This window comes from Austrofundulus limnaeus, unplaced genomic scaffold (genome assembly GCF_001266775.1).
Source record: "Austrofundulus limnaeus strain Quisiro unplaced genomic scaffold, Austrofundulus_limnaeus-1.0 Scaffold959, whole genome shotgun sequence".
Lineage (NCBI taxonomy): Eukaryota > Metazoa > Chordata > Actinopteri > Cyprinodontiformes > Rivulidae > Austrofundulus > Austrofundulus limnaeus.
This window is the reverse complement of record NW_013953361.1, coordinates 59,509-75,859: the sequence shown is the minus strand read 5'-3', so window position 1 is coordinate 75,859 and position 16,351 is coordinate 59,509. Positions and strand designations below refer to the sequence as shown.

Sequence of the window (16,351 nt, the reverse complement as noted above, 5' to 3'; positions counted from 1 at the left end):
AACATGGCACACTTTCTGCCATCGTTATAGATACATTTGAAAGAGATTTTAAAAATATATATTGAACTAAATAAATGTAAAAACTTGTTAAATATTGGGAAAACACGTCTCTTCACTAAATTGGTGGTTCTCAAACTTGGAGTCAGGATCCCAAAGTGGGTCATTCAACATAAAGCTGGGGGTCCTAAGATAATCTAAAAAAAATCTGAAAATAAATGAAAATAAAGGAATATGAATACATCATAGCACATTTGTGCTACAATTGTTGCAAGACAAAAAAAATAGTATTTAACCAAAGATAGCTGGAGTTGCAAGTCTTTGATGGGTCAAAAGCTGAAAYGTTTGGGAAGCACTGATTTAGGTGTCAGTGTTTGCTGCAGTCATGTAAGTARCTAGAAAATGTTGGTTGTGAGCTCTTCTTATAATATGTAATTAAATTGTTTTATGGACCTAAACTTGATAAGTAAGTGTTCCTTGCGACACAGCAAACAGCCCATTGGGCTTCCATTGATTCAACATCAATTAGCTAGAACAGACTTTGTTGTAGACTGATTATATACCTCAGAGGGAGCTGTGTGTTGTGTAAAGTACTGCCAACAATGTACTGAGATACAGCAGAAGATGATTTTTTGGTTCTTTTTTGTTTAATAAAGAAAATACATATCTTCCTTTCAAGAATCCAGGAGTCATTGTGTTGTGCACAACCATAAAAAACATTTAACTGGTGCTACAGAGGCAAGCAGGCTTTCTTTCCTGAAGTTTTCATCTCATTGATGACTAGAAATTATTRGCAACAATTACTTTTAAGGAAAAGGATAATAGTAACGGCCATCATGTCACACTAACATTTTACACAATGACAATGGAATAAAAAGAAATGACTGGAATCCTCTTATGGATTCTTAAATTGAAATGTTTAAATCGACCCATATAAGTAACTTAGTCCTAACAAAATTTTCAAAAGTCTGCACAAGTCGTCTAAAACATTAGTGTGACAGGGCCTTAAGAGAATATTCAAGACTCTTTACTGAGCACCATCGTGCATTAAAGCTCAACTGCATGAATTATCCATTGATGCATTAACCACACACAGATAAACTGACTGCCTGAGGGCAGCGAGATGYAAGCAAACATTCAGATCACCAGGCACGAGCCGCACACCTGGCCTTTAACTGGAATACGTACTACTACTGGCCGACTGAATCAAATTAATGCAAAATAGGAGTCGTATAATATTCAAAAGTATTTATTGAAATGTTACAAATGTTGCCATTCATCAAAAATTGTTTCACACTAAAAAGAAAAAGAATTTTGTCATGGCAAAACAGCAATTCTTTGTTTTTGAACATACTCTGAAACTCTTAATATCAAACAAAAAAAATGAGGTCCTTTGACCATAAACATGTTCATTCCTTTTAGGCCGTGTTCAGGTCCAGCTGAAACTGTGCAACCAGAGCGAGATGGTCTGAGGGGAAAATGTGATTGGGGAGACCGTTCAGTGACCACAGCGCATCCTCAGACAGGAGGGAGAGACAGCCGATAAGCTTTAGGCCTCCGCCTGCAGACTTTCCACAAGCTAGAAGGAAAAAACAAACAAGGACATCATTAAAGTATCTCCTACGTTAACGAGGTTTAATGTTCAGCTGCTTCTATTTCTGTCCCCGCACCTTTGTGCTGAGAAGCAACGAGGGGTTTTGGAGAGTAGAAGATGTAGTCAACAGTAGCTCCTCCTTCAGAGTGCAGGGTTGTGATTTCTGGGAAGCCAGCGCCAGGAAGTACGTGTTTATAGACCGACTCCAGGTTTAACCGATGGCTGATCGTCTGTCTGAAGCTGAAAAGCCAGAACATTTTGTTTGTCGCTCAATGGAGTTTTTGTTTTAAACATTTATTTTATTGGGATATGAAAACATCAAATGACAGAATAAACACAAAACATGGCGTTACCTTATATAATCTTGTTTAATCCTTGAAGGATCTGTTTAAAATGTGAATTAAAACCAGAAACGTCACATTCAAGAAGAGTAGATTTTTAAAAAAAAATGTTTGTCGTGTGCTTTCAGTATGCATGTTTCCCACCTGGTTTGTTGTCAGTCACGCCTGGAATCAGTTTCAGGTCTTTAGGGCGGACACAGGCAGTTGGACAATAGCGCAAATGCAGCATAAACTCATGGCTGTACTGATGTTTTCCTAAAAAAAAAACAACAACAGAAAAGAAGGCCATGAAACCTACAAATCCTCTGCTTGGATAAACATGACAAGCATTTCAATAACTCACCTGCTTTTGGGTGCTGGCTCTCAACCGTACTGTTGTCAGGACTTATGTACTTGCAGCGGTCAGTGACTCCCAGAGAGCTGGGCCACAAGGGGGCACACAGTGTTTGGTAAGTAGGCTTGTATGACAGGTCCTCTTGGCCTGAAATCTATTGGACACAACAAACATAAGCTTAATCATTTAAATACCTGAAATAATGGTGGTACAATAACAATAATGTACTGCATTCAAGTTAAGCACAGATTACAGTGATCATCTCTGCTTTTGTTTTCTCACCATCCACGCRGGCAGACCCTGGTAGTAGAGCTCACCGGTGGTAATCAGCTGGTACAAAGGCGTGTGTGGGCAGGAGTTAAAGTCCCCACAAAACACAACATTACAGTGTTGACCTTTAGCCTCGCAGGACTTGATCATGGTGTCGATTTCTGCCAGCATGATCGCCAGCTGTGCCAGCTTCAAGTCCCCTCTCCTGGGGTTGAAGAGCAGGTGTGTGTTGGCCACACACAGCGGCGGGCCCACCTCCTTGACCTCGTCTCCTTGGGCGACTAATGGCTGAAGAAGCAAAACGATGCCCACGTTGTGCCGGTCTAACAGCTCCGTCTCGGGTCTGAAGAACTCCAGCTTGGAAACTGCTACCTCAGCAAAGCCGTTATAGCAAATGGCACAGCCATCGGTCTTGGTTCCTGTACGCCGCTTGTACACACAGGTGTAGCCTGGAGAACACGGACAGACACTTTTTGATGTTTGTCACGACATCATTCACAATTAGTGGTCCTCTGTTGTGTCTCGGCTGCCCTACCCAACTGAGAAAGGACTGGATACAGCTGGTCATGGTAGTGGTTCTCCTGAACTTCTTGAAGGCACAGTATCTACACCCAGATTGACACATACAAATAATTAATGACAAAATAATATTAGAAATATAATGCAATTCTATATATACAGTATAAAAAAGTGCATTTAACTCACATCTGGAGTCCAATTTTCTATTTCCTTTAGAAGCAGACTGCAGCGGTAGTTCCAGTCCAGCACCTCTAGGGGGCAGTGTGCGTACAGATGGTTATTGAGCTCCAGCAAGTCTTGAGAAAGGATGTTGTAGGACATAACAGTGAAGTCCAATGAGGTACTTTTGGATGAAAAGGGGGTCAAAGCATACTCAGGTGCAGCAGAGCTATGAGATAACTCCTCCCACACTCTCCACATTACTGGGGGAACAACAAACACAGGACCACTTACATGAAGGTGAATGTTAAAACTCTATGGATGAATAAAGACAAACAGCACATTCTTATTTATTTCAGCTGAGGAAGCGCAAACGTTTTACCTTCAAAAGGCACTGTCGGCCCCATCGGAGGGTAATAGCTTCCAGGAGGAAGTTGCCACAATGGGCACTGCACTTCCTGTGCAAGACCAGGCCCTGCAGGAAAGTGCCAGCTGGTTTGTGCATCACCAAGCTCAGAATGAGCTTGAGTGTTGGGCAGAAATGAGGCGACTACAATCTCTGATTCCCCAGCTGCTTCAGAGGTAACAGCTATATACTCATCCCAACACTCAGTTACTCCCGATGTAGTTTTAGCTGGAGGCTGTGACTCAGCTAAGTTTGACATTTGGATTTGCTCATCTGTGAAGAAAGTACATTGGACCTCTTCAGCGTCAAGTGCAGACACTTCTAATGTTTCAGACTTTGTCTGTTTCTGTACAGGACAGGTAACTTCCTGTATGCTGTCCTCTGTCTGCAGACACTTGAACTGTGCTATCAGTGTTTGCTGTGGACTGATGTCATCGTGAGGTGAAAAGGTGCTTTCATCTTCAGTGTCCTTACGGTGGATTGRAATATTCCCGTCTTTGTGCTTGGAAGCTTCTCCTTCTCCGTTCAATCCAGACTGCACTTCACTCATCTTTGGAGCTGTGTCTTTTTCTGATTCATTAGGCGGTCCAGCTGTTAATGGTTCCTTATCCATGTCAGGTTTAGTGTCGCCGTCCTCAGGATCCGGCTCGTCTACCCTTTCTTTCGCATCTCCCATTGTTTTTCCTCTCTGGTCATGCAGGACTGTCTCAGACTGACTGTAGGWGTTTGTACCACCATCCCATAATGTCCTGCCATTAACCAACGAAGGAGGAACACTTTTCTTTGACTCTTCTACAAAACAGAAAAACAAACAAGCATAACCGAGATAAATGTTAAAAAAAAGCAATATCTTGAACAACTTTACTGGTTAACTAGAAACAGAAAATCCCAGACAAAATTAGCAACTTTAAACAAACTGCACACAAAACATACGCGGTTGAGAAGTAACGTCACACGGGGGCGTTATAAACATAAAACCAAACATGAGCTAAAACTAGTCAGCAGTCTGAAATGCAAAACACGTTTTCTTCACAAAATATAAAATATGACCCTTAAAACCTAAGTAGTAATCACAGAACTCATTTCGACACTAGCTTTAAATGCAAAAACGTATTTTTACCAACGGCACGTTGGGAGCGTCAACACTGCTCCGTCAGCAGTAAAGCATGTTAGCTCTTAGCAACTGGTCGAGAGTGTGCTGGAAAGTTCGTCAGCTACTAACGTAATATGTTACCTCTGCAAATGTGCTATTAAATCAAATTACGTCTTCGGGTACAAATGATTGCATGACTCTTTTTACCTGCACTTCCACGCGACAAGTACCGTGATAAGGGGTAAAGCGCATAAAACAACAAACTGCCAATCATGTTTTTTTTCCCCTAAATCTGCGCATGCGCACTCTGCAGTCCTAAAAATAACACTTTTTTTCATATGTGCATTGTGTACCGTCTAAATTGTTTATTTGTTGTCTTCAAAAAGTCATTTGTTTGGTAAGAATACTCTAATTAATTTGTTTTGGTTTGCTTTTGCTAACTTTTAWCCCATTGCTTTGGAAGCCCATTTCCGCCACCCTGATAAAAAAAAAAAATAAAACTTGTATCTCATAATTATGACTTAGCTATGTCATAATTATGAGATACTATCTCATAATAATGAGATAGCTAAGTCATAATTATGAGATAGTATCTCATAATAATGAGATAGCTAAGTCATAATTATGAGATAGCTAAGTCATATGACTTAGCTATCTCATAATTATAGCTATCTCATAATTATGAGATACTATCTCATAATAATGAGATAGCTAAGTCATAATTATGAGATAGTATCTCATAATAATGAGATAGCTAAGTCATAATAATGAGATACTATCTCATAATTATGAGATACAAGTTTTATTTTTTATCAGGGTGGCGGAAATGGGCTTCCATACATTTCAGCCATATAATACACATACTTGACCATAAATGAGTGAAAAGAAAGCCAGTGTTCAAAGAAAAAAAYTCCAGTAAGACTGAAAAAGAGATCAAGACTACTTTAAGTAAGTTAGAAATTCTAGCTAATCTGAAACAAAGTATTAAAGAGAGTTCTGTGCAAAACAGACAGAACATTTATTGCCAGGCATGTTTTCACATGCTGGGAATTTTTCTTGGTTGCAATCCAGTACACAAACATCACAGAACAAATTAGTAACTGTAAGATGTGACGAACGAAAAACTAGTCTAAGTTTATTTGGATGGTAACCACAGTGATGCATAAATTTTTAATGCCATTCTTCATGACGCAACCTGAGAGATAGAATTTCCTACAGCGCACCACAAACCTGTACCGTATTGCAGCACCTCACAGGTTGTGAAAAATGGAACAACAAACCAAAATCTTCTAAGGTTTTTAAAAAACTGTTATTAATTAATGCAATAGAGAGGGTAATTTTTGACAGGAACCAGAAATGTCAATACTCTCATTTAAGGAACTCAGCTTGAATGATGACAGCTGTCCATCACCAACTCAACTGCAAGACTCGGACACCGAGTCTGAAGACTTGGAGTCAGACGGTAAGTCGATAATTCTCCAAGGAAATTCTTGAGACATTTGATGACACTTACTGTTAGGAAGTAACACAGTCACAACATATACAAATACGTTTTTAATTTATTTTATTGTTATTTTTTAAGCTAAAACATTAAAAAAGTGTAATTCAGTGGATGTTTTGCTCCAAAATGGAGTATGTATTGTTTTTCTCATGGGTCTGATTATTATACTCAGACAACATGAAGGTCAACAAGGAGATGTCTGTAGCTGAAGTGTACATGCAGGCCTGCAAGCTGGTGGGTGTGGTTCCTGTCCTTTATTTTATTCGAAACCTCAGCTCTCCAACTATGACACTCACCCATRATGGGTTAGGACCTTTAGGCTGCAAGGCACTCGCAATAGCTTTAGTGGTAAGTTCACATGACTCTGCAACTGAGTAAGTGTTATCTACTAAATGAGTTTAATTGTCTGATGATATAACTTTATTTGTGTTCTTAGTCTGATATGCACATCAACACTCTGGAACTGGCAGACAATCACATTCAAGCTGAAGGAGTCAAATATCTGCTGGAGCTGCTGAGGGCTAATTTCACCATTCAGCACCTGGTAGGAACTGCAACTGACTGCTCAAGAGTCCTTAAATATCTTAATTTTAGCAAACACCAGTTTACCTGTTTTCTCTTTTATTAGAATTTATCCAATAACCATTTAAAATCTGAAGGAGCTGAGCATGTGGCTAAAATGTTGCTGGACAACATATCACTAAAATCTATTAAACTTTCTGGTAATGTTCAAACTAACAGTATTTATGGGAGCTGAATGATACACGACATAAACATTTTGTTTTTGCTTTGTTTTTTCCAGGAAATGGGTTCACAGATGATGATGCAAAATATTTTGCAGATTCTTTGTCAGTAAGTTATCAATATGGTAATAAAATCATAATATGTCATATAATTGTATTTTATGAGTTCTTTCTTTGCAAATGGTGATCATGATGTTCTTTACATTTTGCTCGTAGGCCAATTCCAGGATCAAAGAACTTGACCTGAGCCATAATAAGTTCTGTGGAAGAGGAGGGGAGCATTTGGGACAGCTGTTGGGTAAACATCAAAAATCTTGACTCTTTACAATGTTTATAGATGTATACACGTGAGGTTACAGTACTTACTTAATATATTTAATATATGTTGTTTAACTTTTTGAAATCTACAGCAAGCAACGATGGCCTAGAGGTGCTTGACCTCAGCTGGAACCATCTTAGAATGAAAGGGGCTGTGGCTTTTAGCGCTGGACTGAAGGTAGAGTGCTGTATACCACAAACAGTTTAACTGTTGCTTTAGTAAATCACCCCACCACAGTGTCTGTGCTTAGGTGAATACAGTGGTCAAACACCTTGACTTATCGTGGAACGGTTTCGGGAATGAGGGAGCTTTAGCCATGGGTGAAGCCCTAAAATTCAACAACTCTCTGGTGCATCTCAACCTCAACAACAACTGCATCACCAACGAGGGCGTCAGCATGCTGTGCAGGGGCCTTGAATACAACGAAACACTCCGAGTCCTGCTGGTAGTTAAAAAACATCATCACTAGTTATATGTGACCTGTCACATTGAACCAAATTGTATGTGGGAAAATAAGCAGCAATTGGTTAGAAAAAAAGTTGCATTTTGTTAAAATATAAGGAATAAAGCACCTTATCTACAAATTGTTTAAATTAAATGTCTGAATCTAACTCTTTTGGGAGTAGTAGCTAAGAAAACCATGATTTTGAGCAAAAAAGCCTTAAATTATAGCTTTCACCTCAAGCTAGTAAAGCTGTTTTTCTTTCCAACCGGTAAATCTTAACATTCAAAAACAGTTTGAGGTTTCCTCTTTAAAATGACATTAAAAATTCCTAATTTGAATAACCTAAAATAGGATTCATCCCAAATATCAATGGGTRATACTGATTAGGAAGACAAATCAAGCCACATCTCTGGAATCACTCATAATCAGGACGATCCAGGTATCAAATTGTGGCGTAAAAGGCAGGAATCTGAAAGTGTGCTTATGTCATTTTAATCAAATTTGATTTAATCTTCAGTTTGATGATACAGGTCACATATCATATAACTTGGTTCATAGTTATATTGTAAAATGACATTTAATTCCTTTATCCAAGTAGCTGGCTTACAATTCCTTAACAGTAGAGGGTGCTCTGGCCCTTGTCAACATGGTGAAGAACACACCCAAGACAGCTCTGGAGGAGATCAACATATGTGTGAGTGTCAACTTCAGTACAGTGATAGACAGTAATATTACAATGCATACATTTGTATTTGCTTCATGAATCAGTTTGCATGTTGCTGATTCTGTGAATGTTTACCTGGACAGAATGTGCTCGTAAATGAGAACTTTGTGGATCTTTTGGAAGTCACATATCTGGAGCATCCTGGTCTGGATGTACAGTACGGCGGGGTGGGGGGCTTTATTGCTAAGAAGCCACCAAAACGAGTTGATCCAATGAAAATTATTCAGGTTTGTACAGTGCAATGCTTTTTAAGTTCTTTGGAAATTCACCTGTAATGAATACATTGCTTTAATGATTTCTTATAATGATTTTTTGAAGGATTATCTTGATAGTCGTAAACTGCGTCTGTGGGATTTCTTTCGGAATATCGACAAAGACGGCACCATGCAAGTCCCTGTCACTGACTTCAGGAGGGCAGTTCAGGTTTACAAACGAATACAATGACCTGTCCAAAATGTTGCAGAAAACCCACAGAATCTGATCCTTTTAAGTGACAGATTATGATGGAATTATCTACTAKTATCCCACATAGATATTGATTTATATTGTTGTGTTTGTGTTTGTAACTGTTAGCAATCGACCATTCCTTTGAGTGGGTTCCAGATTGAGGAGCTGATTCAGAGACTTGATCGCGACAGGACAGGAATAGTGGACTACAGGTGAGCATTTCCTTCAGTGCAAGATTGTACAAACAGAAAAATGACTTTYTTACTATYATATTGTCACCACATACAAGGTGACGATGCTGCTACAATCATTCATTTTACAAGTGTTTGATGACCAAGTGTGCTTTAGTTATTAGCTGGGAACTAGAACAGCGCTCAGTTACGATGATTATGATTATTCCCCACATGTGTGCTGTAGTAAAGGTTCTGCAAAGGATCTGAGGCATGGGCCAATGTTTTTTTTTCAGGGGTCTGGCTGATACAAGAAAGCAGATGATGAGAGATCATCGACGGCAGCTCAAAAAAGTAGAGTCTCGCCAGAGGAAAGAGAAGCAGAAAAGCGATCGCATACTTAAAACCTTCCAGAGCGCWGTGGAGGCCGTCACACCTCGCAGCTCCATTATCATATCCCCTGGAGGGGCCAAAGAAGAGTCCAGTGGCCTTCAACCATTTTCTGCCACCCCTCTCAGCTCTTGGCACCACATTGCTATGTCACACAGTCGCTACTCTGTCACTAACCTGAGCAGTGAGCGAGTCCATCTGCCCATGCTGGAGAGTGCCTCGCCCTACCGTGCCACTAGTTCCCCAGCGATGCGGTCCTACTCCCAACACAACCTGCTGGCTGACTCGCGTCACTCTGCGTCGCGCAAGAGTGTTAGCTCAGATCCAGAGGTGAACCACAGTGAGCTGAGCCCTACTGCTAACAGCCTAACCAGGTCCAGGCCTGCTCTTCAGCCTGAGTGGCCAGAGGGCAAAGCCAAAACCAAGAAAGTAAAGAAAAGAAAGCCAAAGAAACATGGAGAAAAATTCAAAAACTCACAAAAAAAATCTGTGAAGTAATGTTACTGTTTGTTTTTGTGTGTAACATAATTTTAAAAAAATGATTTGGGTTCTCTTTTTTTTAAAAGAATAAACATCGAGATGCTTTTTTTTGTCTGTCAGTGTTTAATGTAGCTTACTTATTGGATGGGTCAGCTGCAGGGGTCACACACCCACAGATAACTTTTTTGCAAACATTTTGAGTATTTAAMTGTGCGTGTTAGAGATAATGGCAGGTGTATATTCTGACACGTTCCTAGTCAAACAATGCTGGGAACAAGGACAGGTGCTGCGTATATAGGTAAAGTGTGGCAGGCTATAAAAGTTGTGAAGATCCAACCATCTCGATCATACCTCGGACTGAAGCAGAATGATCCAGACCCTGGTTCTCTCAGCACTGCAGAGCTCCGCTATGGCCGTAGGGGTATGCCTGGCATGATTTAACTTCATCTTTATTCTTCAGTTCTTCATATCCGTCACAATACATTATTCTTATTTTTAGGGTGTGGGCCTGTGGAGATCAGGTAATGAGACAGGAGGTGGGGATAGGTGTGCCTGCAATGCCTTCCTACCCAGTGCAACTTTTCCATTTGGAGACTTGGCAGAGTTAGAACAGACAGCAGTGGAGATCTCACACAAACTAGAGTTAGAGATGGGCAAGGTGCTTAATAATGCTAGTAGCATGTGATGCATGATCATGTGACAAACAAGTAAAATGGCTCTTGTTTTTAGCTAGAGGACTATGAAACCAAGCTGARAGAGTGCAAGAAAGATTGTAGAGCTGACAGTGGAGATTGAAATAATGGAGAAGAATACCGATGATTACGGTGAAGCTGATTTTGAAGAGGTGACAGTAAAAATTAAGCAAGTGGAGGCCCTAATTCAAGAGCTACAGATCTCCATCAATAGCTCCATCACTGTCTTCACGTCTCTGCATGTACAGGTAGGCCATATGCTACAGCCTGAACAAATGCATGCACAACAACAACGCTATGAGCATGGGTCCACGTTTGTTTTGGTTTTTGAGATCACAGTCATGGTGAGCGTATTAAATAGATTAGAGAAGATCTGCGACAAGAATTTGTTTCTTGCGACATGCAGAGAATACATAAAGTTGCAGCTGCAACTTGACGAGTATGAGAGACGCCATCAGGAGCTTTTCTATCCCAGCATTGGTAAGATTTAGACTCTTATGTGAGCTGAAAGCTGTTTTTCTCATATAATTAATTATGTTCTCCCTTTGCAGGATCTTGTGCACACAGTGGTATCATCAAGGTCAGCAAGCCCATTGTCAGCCAGCTGAATGCCCATCTAATATGGAGGCTGGGGCAAAGATTCAAAACCTGTTCCTGATAGAGAGTCTATTTACTGGTACTCTGGGTATTCTAGTCATTCCATTATTGACATTAGGTTCTACACAAATTATAAGAACCTTATTATGAGAAACCACTTTCAGCATCACAGCTTACAAAGCAGCTGGCGGGGGACAGGGAATAATTTTATCATTCGTGACAATACTTTAAATTATCAGATAAACAACCCGTTTGGATTGGTCAAGCTGAATTTCACCACCATGAGCTATGAGTCTAGGGTAATTGCCAGGGCTAGTGATAAGTTCTCCTACTCTTCCTCCACCAGTCAGAACTTTGACTTCTCTGCTGATGAAACAGGTCTGTGGGTGATCTATGCCACAGAGGAGTCCAGCGGTCGTATGGCCATTGCTAAAATAAACGAGACTTCCTTCGGGGTGGAGGAGGAGTGGCAGACCAGTATTTTTAAGCCAAATGTCAGCAATGCCTTCATGGTTTGTGGTGTATTATATGTAGTCAGGACAGTAGATACAGTCACTGAAGAGATATTTTACAAGTGTGACACCAAATCTAACCAAGAGAGTTACATTAGTGTTCCCTTTGAGAGGTTTCAGGATATGTTTTCCAACCTAGACCACAATCCCACTGATCAGAAGCTCTACATGTACAATGATGGCTACTATGTGATGTACCACCTCTGGTTTAATCACACAACTAAAGCCACTGTGGAACCACCTACTTTTCTTGTGACATAAAGCTTCTYTGACATTTAGGAAACAAAGAAAGCAACCATTGTGCTCTATTTCCTTCTGTGGAGAGCGTCACATCTTCCTTTTTTTTCCAATATCAATAAATGATTTTAAGCKTTCAAAACATTTTGGGTTTGTCTTTAATCAAAACTCATGGAAACTGTTTTACTACAAATGGGAACTCATGCAGCACACAATAACTGCTTTTGAAAACACTACACAAAATCAAAAATGGGAAAATGTACTTCTATTTGACAAAACATACTTTTTGATTAAAAAGAGTTTATTTTTTTTACATATGTCGTAAATTCTTCAAGTGTCATTGGACCAAAAAATATATGAACGAATGAAAAATACCTTTGTTCAAAAAAATTTGCCATTCGTGTTTTTTTAAAGACATAGGACATAGGACCTTCTGGTGYCACACATAAATTGTACAAAATAAAGCAGGAAATTTGTTTATTTCAAGTTTTCAGTAAATGATTGCAGTGAGCATAGAGGTACTAAAAGACACACCTGAATGCACTTTAACCTCAATGAATACAACTTACTCCCTGGGCTTTTCTTTTAGACTTCCACCTCCAAACTATCCTCAAATTCATACATTAACAGCTCCTCAAGTGTAAAGCTAAACGTGACTTAACACATCTCCAATGCTTTGGGGGAGGGGTGCTCTGTGCAGCGGGAGCTCGGCTGCAGACTGAGCTCCAGGGAGGAGCTTTGTGTAAATAGGCGGGGCTTTGTACCAGTAGTGTTTAGGCAGCTCCACATGGCTACCACAAGAGATTCAAGGATTTCTCAAACATGCATGAATGAGTCAAAGCAACACTCTGGGTATGTTTATGAGGGTATGACATAACATGATATAAAACTTAAAAAAAAAAGTTGTGTTTGCATTATACCCTCTTTTAGACAGTAGCAACTCACTTTGCTCTACTTGGACTAAACTTTAGCCTTTAGGAAAGAGTACCATAATGAAAACATAAATGCCTTTCACAACCCCAGTTTCAAAGAAGTTGGGATAAAATGTAAACAGTATGAGAATGCAATAATTTGTAAATCTCAGAAACACATATTTCATTCAGTGGAACAAAGTAAATGGCTGTCTTTTCTAAGATAATGTTTAAGTGAACTGAGGCAGAAAAGAAAACTGATCTGTGGTCAGACATATTTTTATCACTTTTGGAAAACACAAAAGTCTTGTTCTTAATACTATAAAGGAGAGAGATTTGCATTTTGCATGAAAACATGTCCTGCAATACGCTCATCCTCCTTGGAAAAAATCTAAAAARATTTCAATCAGTGTTCTGTTTTGAATTTGGTCTAAAAATTTGCAAATTTACACATTTATGTCTAAAGGAACATACAAGATAAAACATACAACCAATGGGATCACAAATTTCCCTCTTTTGTATTTTTGGTCAGGGATGCAGAATCAGATCTCAGTGTCCCATTAGAGTGTCTACCCCCCTACTGTAAACCTGCCCTCCCTTGGGTGTGAGGGTTGTGGGGTGGGGAGGGGGGCTCTCCTTTGTYCTGTAGTTGGAGCCTGACTCCATCTGGTACTGAGCACCGAAAGTGATTACTTATTCTGGGCCAGCTGATCCTTTCATTCCCATTGCCCAGAAGACATTTGACAAATAATGTAACTATTATATAAAACTGAGTAATCSTTAATGAGATTAGTCAACATTAAACATGAAATTCAATTTTTTTTAAACAAACCACAGCTAGAATGCCCTTCAAGCTCAGCATTTAAAGCAGCACTGTCTCTTTAAATCTTTCAGCATCTATCATGAGGCGGGGGTGGGGGNGCTGGGATAATTTTACCTATTAAAGCTCATAATCTTACCACTTGAAACATCACTAGCCCTGAAGCTGCTGGCAGACATCGCGGTTGGAATTATCAAAGGTTTTTGACACCTGAGAGACACCACAGCAACTCCTTTGCATTTGGAAGCGGGGGCGACCAGGGAGGATGTTTCAACCACTAGATATCGCTGAAAACAATAAATCCTACACACTGTGCCTTTAAACAAACTGAACACAGCAGAATGGTAGCATACTGTATGTGAATGGATAAAAAACTGAAGCGCCTATGTTGAATAGATTTTATAGAGTAATAAGTATTTTTATACGTCTAGACACCCCCTTTTAGATGGTCTGGGGGGTCCAGGGGGTGGTGGTGGTGGGGTGGGGTGGGGGTGAGTGCCTTGTGTGAAATGGTACCCTTACGTGACATCACGCACAGCCAATCAGCAGCCTCAGCTGAGCTCTCTCCTCTTCCTCTCCTGCTTGTGGGATGAGTTCTGTTCTGAGGAGACGAGCCGATYCTGCTGCTGATGCTGCTGTCTGGGTGGAGAGACACATTGTACCTCACATCAGGTCTTATCTTGGATTTTTACACTTTTGCCTGTGATTTTGGTGCATTTTCCCCCCAATGGTCAGTTGCTAACTTACTTGCTCTGGAGGCTGTTGAGAGGATGATGGGTAATGATGGAGGGCACTTAAGATGGCTCTTATTACTGGATGGAAAACCCTAAGATTTTTTTTTTACATTTTAAATAGCCTTCAATGCAGGTTATGCTTTATGTTGGAATTATGTAAAAAAAAAAAGAAACAAAAGAATTATGGGCTAATGGTTGAGATTTTTTTACAAGTATAATCCATATCAGCAAAGATTTTCTTGTTTCTTTAGAAGTAATCCTTTTCACCTGATCTGTGTGTGGGAATAAATCTGTGTGTCTTTAGCCTAAACTCAGAAATGCTTTTGAGGAATATATAGAGATACTGTATATATAGATATATATGATGGGTATGAAGGTGTGTTTTATGTTAAATATTACCATTTTATCATGAGAGGATAATGTTATTACCTTGAAACAAGCCTGCATCAGCACACTGAATCATCCCTCTGTCGTGAACATTTACAGCTCTGTTTCTTTCCACTCATTAGAAATAGTAGACACAAGCCTACTCATACTCACTTCCTGTTCTGCTCTCAAGGTTAACTCTTTGTTTCCTTTGGCTCGGATTGCCATGCTGTGCTGCAAAGACCTGAGTTTTGGAGTCCCTGGGCTCAGACGTGTGCTGTGCCCAGTGTCAGCAGACAGAGATGTGTCCTGCTGCTGATACGGAACAGAAGCAGAGGTGAGAGCCACGCTTAGTWGTTATGCCGTTCGTCTCTTGCTAATGAATAGTATCTGTAAGTGCCTGTGATTGTGAATAGGCCCAGCTGGACCTTGTTGGATCCAAAACGACACAGAAATGGCAAAGAGGGACTACCTGGTGGAGGCGGCCAAGCAGATCCGCATGGCACTGGACAGTGAAGTCAATGAGGACTACGAGGCAGCTTTCAGCTACTATAAGAATGGTGTGGACTTGCTGCTGAATGGAGTCCAGTGTAAGTGACAAATATTTGAGACTTAGGGAATGTGACTTATGGAATGAGCTTTACAAATATCAAAGTTTAACAAGACCCGTGGCAAAAACATGAATGGAAACAGGAAGTTGAGCTTAGACTTGTTTGCTGACAGAACATTTTCCTCATTCAGTGTTAACTATCAGCTGTGTGTGACAGAGCAGGTTTGTCATGGGGTCACAGTAAACCTTTGTTTTATTGGTGTCTCAAAGAGTTTGGTTGCTTTACAGTGGATCCAAACAAAGATAGACGAGAGGCTGTGAAGAGGAAGACGACTCAGTATCTGAAAAGAGCGGAAGAAATCTTCATTACACATTTACAGGATAACCTCGGGAAGGGAGGCTCTCATTTAGGGGTAAGAAAAACATCTTGATATTTTTCCTCCCTAAAATAAAAAGTGTAAATTTGCTCAACATTAACTACAAAACTGGGACATTTCATAAGTATTTTGTTATTCAGTTGTTAACAACAGAAATGTCTATTTCAGTGCTTTTTAATATAAACTAAAATACAGTTTTTTACTTCAGTGCATTAAACCAGTGGTTCCCAAAGTTGGGGTCGGGACCCAACGTGGGGTCCTGAAACATCAAGGTGGGGTCCTGAAAAGATTTTCTAAATTAATTACATTTTTGCCTTAGTTGCCTAAAATGTATAAATGTAGAATAATAAATATTGTTACTATGCCCATGTTTAGTTGACCTGATACAAATGTTTATCATCCAATTGTGGGCACAGGTCTCTGCTACAGTTATTTTGTGGGTCAAAGCTGAAAAGTTTTGGAGGCACTGCACTTCAGAAATCAATTTAAAGGGTAATAAAATAATTGCTGATGTAATGTTTTCCCTACAATTATTACAAAAACCCGAAATAAGTATAAATAAGTATTTATATTTGTGTAGCCTTTGTTTTTAGGGTTATTAACAAAGTTTGTGTACTCAGACT

At 39.8% G+C, this 16,351-nt stretch overlaps 3 protein-coding genes across 4 annotated transcripts in view; 2 read left to right on the top strand and 1 right to left on the bottom strand.

Moving 5' to 3' along the window:
• Positions 1-1,230: 1,230 nt before the first annotated feature.
• Positions 1,231-5,018, bottom strand: angel1 (angel homolog 1 (Drosophila)). Of its 2 annotated transcripts, none has more exons than XM_014029857.1 (10): positions 4,921-5,018; positions 3,597-4,412; positions 3,242-3,477; positions 3,072-3,141; positions 2,549-2,985; positions 2,276-2,420; positions 2,077-2,187; positions 1,945-1,975; positions 1,668-1,831; positions 1,231-1,576 (listed from the first exon to the last, which is right to left on the bottom strand). In XM_014029857.1, exons 1-10 carry the CDS (start codon positions 4,985-4,987, stop codon positions 1,416-1,418), a joined length of 2,238 nt encoding a protein of 745 aa, XP_013885311.1. In that variant the 5' UTR covers positions 4,988-5,018; the 3' UTR covers positions 1,231-1,415. The 2 variants fall into 2 exon arrangements, with proteins under 2 accessions (XP_013885311.1, XP_013885312.1); XM_014029858.1 differs by lacking the exon at positions 4,921-5,018 and adding an exon at positions 4,741-4,914.
• Positions 5,019-6,024: 1,006 nt separating this feature from the next.
• lrrc74a (leucine rich repeat containing 74A) overlaps positions 6,025-16,351 on the top strand; it is an 11,711-nt gene continuing 1,384 nt past the window's right edge. Inside the window, exons 1-13 of the mRNA XM_014029848.1 lie at positions 6,025-6,175; positions 6,387-6,562; positions 6,651-6,758; positions 6,843-6,936; positions 7,017-7,066; positions 7,174-7,255; positions 7,368-7,453; positions 7,527-7,721; positions 8,320-8,415; positions 8,529-8,672; positions 8,764-8,868; positions 9,019-9,104; positions 9,359-9,850. Coding sequence (XP_013885302.1) covers positions 6,070-6,175; positions 6,387-6,562; positions 6,651-6,758; positions 6,843-6,936; positions 7,017-7,066; positions 7,174-7,255; positions 7,368-7,453; positions 7,527-7,721; positions 8,320-8,415; positions 8,529-8,672; positions 8,764-8,868; positions 9,019-9,104; positions 9,359-9,850 — 1,820 coding nt within the window. The 5' untranslated portion in view covers positions 6,025-6,069. The remainder of the gene's footprint in view (positions 6,176-6,386; positions 6,563-6,650; positions 6,759-6,842; positions 6,937-7,016; positions 7,067-7,173; positions 7,256-7,367; positions 7,454-7,526; positions 7,722-8,319; positions 8,416-8,528; positions 8,673-8,763; positions 8,869-9,018; positions 9,105-9,358; positions 9,851-16,351) is intronic.
• Positions 14,285-15,803, top strand: LOC106533513 (ribosomal protein S6 kinase-like 1). Its single transcript, XM_014029849.1, has 4 exons — positions 14,285-14,373; positions 15,044-15,138; positions 15,218-15,391; positions 15,640-15,803. The coding sequence occupies exons 1-4, from the start codon at positions 14,291-14,293 to the stop codon at positions 15,780-15,782; spliced, it is 495 nt and encodes a 164-aa protein (XP_013885303.1). The 5' UTR covers positions 14,285-14,290; the 3' UTR covers positions 15,783-15,803.